The sequence below is a fragment of the Asparagus officinalis genome, chromosome 5 (assembly GCF_001876935.1).
Source record: "Asparagus officinalis chromosome 5, Aspof.V1, whole genome shotgun sequence".
In the NCBI taxonomy this organism is placed as follows: Eukaryota; Viridiplantae; Streptophyta; class Magnoliopsida; order Asparagales; family Asparagaceae; genus Asparagus; species Asparagus officinalis.
Window position 1 is genome coordinate 86,781,056 of NC_033798.1, and position 8,756 is coordinate 86,789,811.

Genomic DNA, 8,756 nt, shown 5'->3' on the forward strand with positions numbered 1-8,756 from the left:
CAAGATAGCAGGAAGTCTACATCAGGCTATATTTATATGTTAGCAGGAGGAGCTATATCATGAAAAAGTATCAAACAAACACTAGTAGGTTCCTCCACTATGGCAGCAGAATTTGTAGCTTGCTATGAGGCATCCAATCTGGGAATATGGCTGCGAAATTTTGTCACGGGACTGCACATTTTGGGAAATGTTGAAAGACCACTAAGGCTATATTGTGACAATAAATCTGCAGTAATGTATTCCAATAACAACAGGAGCTCAACTAAGTCAAAACATATTGACATTAAGTTCCTGGTTGTGAAAGAAAGGGTACAGAGTGGACAGATATCCATAGAGCACATTGGGACAAACTCCATGATAGCTGATCCTCTTACTAAGGGATTGCCACCTAAGGTCTTTCATGAGCATACTGCTCATATGGGTGTGGTATTATTTGAGGATATTATGTTTTAGTGGGAGTTTGTAATTGTGGTGCTTTATGTTTGGTTGTATTGTCTGATCAGAATAAAGTATTCAGTTAAGACACTCTGTTACATTATGTTTGGTTTTGACCTCACTAAGGAGGACCAGTTGAAAATAGACATGTACTGATCACATTGCATGTAATTTTCATGCTGCACATCCATGATTGATCTATGTCGTTTGATTGTATTGGTATATGTGACCATTGATGGGTCGAGTCACGATAAATGTGACGAAGGCCGCTTTGATCCTATATTGATATAGTCAATGGACGAGATTGTTCGGAAATACCTTTTCAGTGATAGCAATTTTGAGCTCATAAGGTTATACACAATTTAAGGAATCATATGGTGCCCAAGTGGGAGATTGTTGGATTTAATCTAATAAATCTATTTGTGGGCACATATGATTAATCAATGTGTATTGCTATCTTTCAGGATAACCCACTAAAGTGATCAATTAAGTTGGGTTAATTTGGTATTTAAATAAGTCATGGGGTTGTATGTGCAGATACCAGGTTGTAATTGTGATTTATTGAGGGGCTAAATTATAAAAGTACAACATCTATAAATAAGGGGTTATGGTCCCTAACCTAGGGTTACCTTCTCTAATTCTCTACACCCCCATCTAGCTAGAGAAATTCGGATTTAGAGAAACCCTAAGGTTAGAAGATCCAAAACCCATCTCAAGGTTCATCCATGGATTCAGGTATAAGCTTCCGCTCTTTTGATTTTGTTAATCTCTTTGAGAATTAATCATGGCTATATGGTTTTAGATCTCAAGTTTTGATTTAGATCTAACATATTATGGGTGTCAGGTACTACAAAATTAAAGCAAACTCTTTTGTTCGGTTTGTTAAAATGGGTGCACTACTGTAGCTAAATTGGCAGAGACTCTTAGCAATTATCAGTAAAAAGTAAGAAATGGGCTGCGCGTAACGTAGCTGACAGAACAACTAGATTACTCAATTTTGCAGAACTGTAGCTACTGCACGTTTTTTTGATATAATATCGTATTTTGTGGATTACTATCAGAATTATGAATTTCTAGGTACCTCGTATTTTATGTTTACAACATAATAACTATTTAAATTTTATAGTACAATTAGTGTTATTCTAAAAAAAAGCAAAAATATGCATTAAATTCATAAAATAATAAATTAAATGACAGAAAAATATATGCATATGATGATCGTTTCAAATAAAATAAAACCACCTATTAATTAAGTAGTTTGAAGGTACTTCTCTTTGATCCGTTTTAGTTCAAAAGTTCCCGTTACTATTTGCAGCTGTTGCATACTAATGGAGATGGAAATATCTCCACTTTGCTTTCAAGTTACAAATCTTGAAGACTCGAAAAACGCCAAACTTTTCCCCTTTCGAAGTAAACCTATAAAAGAAACAGATATCAATGTTACTACTAGAAACCACGAAACGACAATAAGAAATACAACGCATAGGTTGGCAAAGGAAGCTTGCACGCAAACCTCCCACCTCAACTTCTGACCTTCAAAGCTTTCTTAATGTTTTCCATATCCTCACTCTAAAGCTTTAGATTTATATATATGGAATCATAATTCCCATCTTTGTCATGACTTTAAATTTTTCTATAACAGAAAGGATTTTAAGATGATATATACGAATGAGACAGTTTCATAATTTAAATCTCACTCATCATATATATTTAAAGGGAATGAAAAATATTTATCTTGCATATATAAAATAATCCAGAGTTTTACTCCATAGAAACCGTGGGCCGGGGATCGGGACTAATCGGGCTGAGGCGCTAAGTGGCGCTTTGTTAGGCGCACTTTGCACTTATGGCTGCCATGAAGGTTGCCTCGCAGGCTGCTTCGCAACATGTGGACGAGCTATGCATCCGCACGAGGGTGTGACCCTAATGTTCTCAAAATCAGACGAGGTTCGTCGAGGTTCGTCTGATTCACAAGATCAAATGAGGTTCGTCTGTTCGACGAGGTTCGCTCGTTCGACGAGGTTCGTCGAGGTTTGTCTGATTCACAAGATCAAACGAGGTTCGCCTGTTCGATGAGGTTCGCTCGTTCGACGAGGTTCGTCTGTCATATGAGGTTCCTCTGTTTGACGAGGTTCGCCTGTTTGACGAGGTTCGCCTGTTTGATGAGGTTCGCTTGTCATACGAGGTTGACCTGTTTGACGAGCTAGGTTCACCTGTTTGACGAGGTTCGCTCGTTCGACGAGGTTTTTCTGTCATACGAGGTTCGCCTGTTTGACGAGGTTCGCTCGTTCGACGAGGTTCTTCTGTCATAAGAGGTTCGCATATTTGACGAGGTTCGCTTGGTCGACGAGGTTCGCCTATTTGACGAGGTTCGTCCGTTCGACGAGGTTCGTCCTACAGACGAAGTTCATCTGATTTGCTGAGACATGACCCTCGCGTTTCGTAGTAAGGCGTCCATTGATTTCCTCGTATTCAGGAATTACTGCATGTAGCAGTTACAACAGTATTTAGAGCAATTTAATGCATTGATGTTACAATCTTAATTGCCATTGAGAATTGTAACAGTCACATTAATTGAGAGTGACTCTTGAGCTGGCCTTAGAGGCCTATAAATAACGCTCTTGGGCATCTCATGAAATACACACGCGAGCTTGGAAAACGAACGTCGGACTGAGGAGATCTTGACATTATTGCTGCTGTTATGCTGCTGCTGCAGAAACTGTGCCCGTAGAAACTGGCCCTAAAACCGAAAGGTTTTGAACCGAAAGATTCTGAGATCGAGGAGATCTTTGCTTTGACCGAAAGGTCTTATAGATCGAGGAGATCTTGACAGTACTGGATTGGTGTACACCATGGTACTGTACTGCTGTTCCTGGAAACAGTTTGGCCTAGGGATTCTTGCACCGAAGTAGGCCAAATATTGCTTTAAGCACAATGTTTCACAAACGCACAGCAGTGAACTGAAAAAATTTAAAATTACAGCACATCATCTTTCACTGTTTTATTCTAGATTTAACCACAATATCCAATAAGTTTAGCCCATTTTGACCCTCAAACAATCTTGAAATGTTACCTAACCTCCCAACTTTTGCATTTTATAAAAAATAGAGTTTACTAGCATATAAAATCATTATAAATTTTATAAAACTTCCAACAAGTTTGGCCCATTTTGAGATGACCCTCAAGCATTCTCGAAATGTCACCTAACCTCCCAACTTTTGCATTTTATAAATCTGCTTTCAGATAACTCTGGAAGTTTTGGGGATTATTTGAAAAAGTTTTGGGGTTTAAGTAACATATTTCCTAAATTTTGAAGATTTATCTCAAAATGACCCAAATTTCTTGTGATTTTGCCGAGCTTAATTACCAATAAAATCATTAACCTATGGTCCTAGTCTATAGAACAAGTTAATAGTCAATTATACGTAGAAGCACGAACAACCCTACTTAAACTCCATCCCTTGGTAGATAATCCACAGCGACACAACCAATCTCGACGATCCAAGAGAGCTCATCCACGAGTCATCTCATCTCATAACCCGGCCCAAAAATGGGGAACACCGCCGCCAAACGCTGGAAAGAACTAAACGGCAAAAACAACTGGGACGGCCTCCTCGACCCCCTCGACCTCGACCTCAGGCAGCCTACGACGCTTTCAACGCGAAAAAAGCCTCCAAAATTACTTCAGGCGCCTGCCGCTACGCACGCAGCACCCTATTCAACAATGTCGGCCTCACGTACGGCCACCCAGGAAATAAATATTACAGGGTGACCAAGTTTCTGTACGCCACGTCAGGTATAAATTTGCCAGAGGCGTTTATTATAAAGTCGTTGTCGAGGGAGGCTTGGAGCAAGGAGTCGAACTGGATGGGGTTCGTGGCGGTGGCGACGGACGCTGGGGCGGAGGCGATGGGGAGGAGGGAGGTGGTGATTGTTTGGAGAGGGACGCTGCAGGCTTTGGAGTGGGTTAATGATTTGGAGTTTATCCTGGTTTCGGGTGAGAAATTTTTTGGTGATGGAGATGAGAAAGTGCATAGAGGATGGTTGTCAATTTATACGTCCGAGGATGCGAAGTCGCTGTTTAATAAAACTAGTGCTAGGGATCAGGTGAGCGCCCCGGCCCTAAAATTTTTCCTGGTATTATTCATGCATATCGTCATGCGATATGTTGTTACCTGTTAATGTTAATTAAGGTGTCACAGAATTTAAGGTTTTGATGCAAATAATATGAAGGGGAAACAAATACACATACATTGTGATAGTTGTCCTAACAGTAGAGCTAGTTGTCCTAACAGTAGAGCGTCCAAAAATTGCCCTAGAGAAGTAACACTTATATTGAAGATACAAAATTTAGAGAAAATTATAGTCTAAAGAGACTCTAAAGTTTACTCTTTTTATTTCAATAATTCTAAGATGCCTCTAAGTTTCTTTTTTTTTTTACTAAGGAGCCCCTAAGTTTTGCCATTTTCTTCTAAGAAATCCTTATATTTTTATTCATCTCTTCTAAGAAGCCTTCAAGTCTTCTAGAGGTTTTGTAGTTAAAAAAAGAAAAAGAAAATTGGGGACTTATTAGAAGAGAGGGAAAAAACTTAAGAGGCATGTTTGTTAAAATTAGAAAGTTAGGGGCTTCTTAGTAACGATGAGTGAAACTTAATGGTTTTTTTTTTAAGGCAAGGGTTACAAATTTGAAGGTTATACATTCAATATAGAAACTTGAGAAATAAATCTTTAAGATACTAAGGGCTTGTTTGCTACATGGGCAAAAGGGGTGTAAAAGTTTACCCTGTTAAACATGATCTTAGCTTTACCCGTGTTTATTATCGATCCTTCTGAAACTTTGCCAAAGATAAAGTTTAAACTCATATGAGGGTAAACTTTAAACCAATTTAGAGGGTACGTAGGAGAAAAAGGGGTGAAAAGTTGATGTTTGATTTATTTAAGCATGTGGAATTACAAAAAATCACCTAAAAAGTTATAAAACTTACAACAATAGGCCTGAAACTTGAAAAGCAATAAGATCCCTTGTAAAATAAAATATTATAAACAACTCCTGAACAATTATCAAATTACAAAAACATCCTCAAAATTGCAAGTTTGATCTTTACAGGGTGTTTTCTATAAATTTTGAATCTTTGATGGTGTTTTTCACAATTTCTAAAACTTTTGAGGTGTTTTTTGCAAATTCTTAAACTTTGTAGTTCTATATTATCAATGTAATTTTTACAATTTTGAAAATTTAAGGTGTTTTTTATAACTTTTGAATTTTAAGGGTGTTTTCTATAATTTTAAAACCGTTAGGTTGTTTTTTTGCAAATTTTGAATTGTGCAAGACAATTTTTGTAATTGTCGGATCTCTGAGGAGGTTGTTTATAAGCTTAATATTTTGATGGCGCTTCTTGTAGTTTATACATTTTGAGTTGAGAGTGGTGAAGATCCTTCTGCGTTAAACTTTACCCCTATGACATATGCTATACCAAACAAATGAATATTTTCCCTATTAACTGTTGGAGAGGGTATTAATCACCATATTAAAGATTAAATACGATTACTTTAACCTAGTAACAATTGATCCCTAAAATATTGATATATAAACGTAAAAAGAAGTGTTGAATATGAATGTGCGAACTAGCGGTCAGCCTGCGCAGTCTAAAGCATACAAACAAATATCAAGATTAAAATTTTCAAATTTAATTTTTCTACTAATTAAAATGACAAGAAAGAAAAGGATATGAATCTAAAAAGAGCGCATAGATTTTTTTTTGATATAAAAACAATGGATGATCCATGTTCATTAAAAACCAAAAGGAGTACAAAGCTGTTTAATTACAAGCAAAAACACGGATACGAACTGTATCTGTTCATTAAAAACCAAAAGGAGTACAAAGCTGTTTAATTACAAGCAAAAACACGGATACGAACTGTATCCTTGTATTAGTAGATAGAAAATGTACAAAGCTGTTTAATTACAAGCAAAAACACGGATACGAACTGTATCCTTGTATTAGTAGATAGAAAATGGAATTTCTTCTAATTAGTGACGTATAACCTTCTTCTTCCAAAGATGCATGAAGATGAGGAGTGGGTCTTGCCGCCACTCATCGTTGACACAGATATAGAGAAGAACCAAAGCTAGCCATTTGTATAATTAGAAGAAATTAGATTTTCTATAGACTAATAATCAAGCGCATAGATGACCTCTGGAAAATTATAAATTAAAAATTTGTAACTAACCGAGATGAAATAAAATAAAGTTAAATGATGCTTTAAGCAAAGGTTCTCCTCAATTTGCACTACTACTGCACTTACTTGCGTATAATAGGTTTATTAATGTTTTTCCAAGGTCAAACACACGTCGCTTGATTGAAGTACTGGTTTAACTAATGAAGACGTTATCCAAGTGGGGTTGCGCATTTTTATTAATAAACTAATTTAAATGCATTTGACTAATGCACGTGAGCAGAAAAAGTGAAATTATAAAAAAAAAACATATTGCACAAAAGATGGATCCACATCAACTTGACAAATAAGTCTAGTGCTGCTTTTATGGGATTCCGATCCTCTCTAACATCTAAAAAATAGTGGATGGATCACTACATAACCACAATCGTTGATTATCTAGTTGGTGGTTGTGATTTTTTTCTTTTAGTACAAATTAGAAATAAGTGCAATACATGGGGGTATGGTAAGTGTTAGATTTAGATTGTATCACAACCGTCTATTAAGTAATCAACGATTGATATTAAAAGTAGTGGTCTCTCTACTACTTACTTTTTTGTAGCAGAGAGGATCCAAATTGGCTTTCATGCAATTTATTTTAAGTTATATGGTTATATCGTTAAAGTTCCTCTGATCACATCATTAAATTATGACGTTGGGGTGAGAGTTTATATATATATTTTTTATATTTTAACATATATTTTATTTTTGAAGCAGGAAAATTCATTTATAAACTTAAGTTTATAGGATATGCCACCAAACCTAGAAATAGGGGTTAGATTTTTTACATCAATACCAGTTTTGTTTCTAGACTCTATGATGAGCACGATGCGACATTGAGGATATGAAATGTTGTTGGCCACAAATTTAAAGTAAATCTAAAAATAACCACTGTGTGAGCCCTAGTTCTAGTTCATAAAACCTATAAGAACATGACATAATACAAAATTATATCTCTTATCAATATTGACGCGGTGACATGGACTTAACAATGTACTCTTCAAGACATAAGAAAATGGGTAGTCGTTTTCGGTGCCGCAAGGCTAAGAAGTACTCATCAAAACATAAGAAAATGGGTAGGGGTTTTCGGTGGCGCCACAAGGCAAAGCTGTTTGAACCCAAGGCCTCATTCTCATCCTGACTTGAATAGGCATGCATCAAGTTTATGATATCAAGTTTATGTTAAGGCCACAAATAAGCACGAAATTAGGACGAAGCAACCTATTTGACACATGGGCTAGTCGACATTAAAGAGTGATCCAGACCCACCTAGTGCACGTTTTCATCGCGGGAAAATTTGCAAAATAGTCCGTCTTTGCTAATTATTTAGCAAAATAGATCGTTTTGCTAAATAATTAGCAAAATAGACCTCTTCTAAAAAAAGAGGTCGATTTTGAAAAACAAGACTCAGAAAACATATGGGGCTACTAGTCCCGTATGTTTAGAGCCAACTTAATCACGGATTAGTGACTCAGAAAACATACGGGACTAGTAGTCCCGTATGTTTTCTGAGGACTAGTCCCGTATGTTTTCTGAGTTCATCTCAATGTTTTGTGAAATTTTCTGAGTTCACTAATCTGTGATTAAAATATACGGGACTACTAGTCCCGTATGTTTTCTGAACTGTTTTGCAAAATAGACCTCTTTTTGGCCTGTTGGCCAAAAAGATGTCTATTTTGCTAATTATTTAGCAAAATGGTCTATTTTGCTAAATAATTAGCAAAAACGGACTATTTTGTAAATTTTCCCTTTCATCCCATATCAAGGCATGCAGTCGTGGTTGGTCTTGGTTACGCACCAGTGCACCACTATAAGTTTAGAACGAGATGAAATAAGGACCAAAGTCAGTCAGTTTATACGTACTCATTTTACTTTTCAGTTACGACGTCGAACACATGTTTGATTCTTTAGAATTAATATGCTAGTAAGTCGTGCAAACTTAGTTTACATTCAGCTCTTCAATTCCCATATATGAATGATGAATCCAATTCAAAGATGAGACGCCACGTCTTCTTCTGACTCGACATAGTCCGATCTAATCTAAGAACTTACTAACGTTCGAACTAATTCGTTCAATTAAATAAATTTCAGGTCGTGTTTCTATA

At 36.5% G+C, this 8,756-nt stretch overlaps 1 protein-coding gene across 1 annotated transcript in view; it reads left to right on the forward strand.

Moving 5' to 3' along the window:
- LOC109843515 (phospholipase A1-II 1-like) overlaps positions 3,902–8,756 on the forward strand; it is a 7,646-nt gene continuing 2,791 nt past the window's right edge. Inside the window, 2 exon segments of the mRNA XM_020412452.1 lie at positions 3,902–4,067; positions 4,070–4,542. Coding sequence (XP_020268041.1) covers positions 3,986–4,067; positions 4,070–4,542 — 555 coding nt within the window. The 5' untranslated portion in view covers positions 3,902–3,985.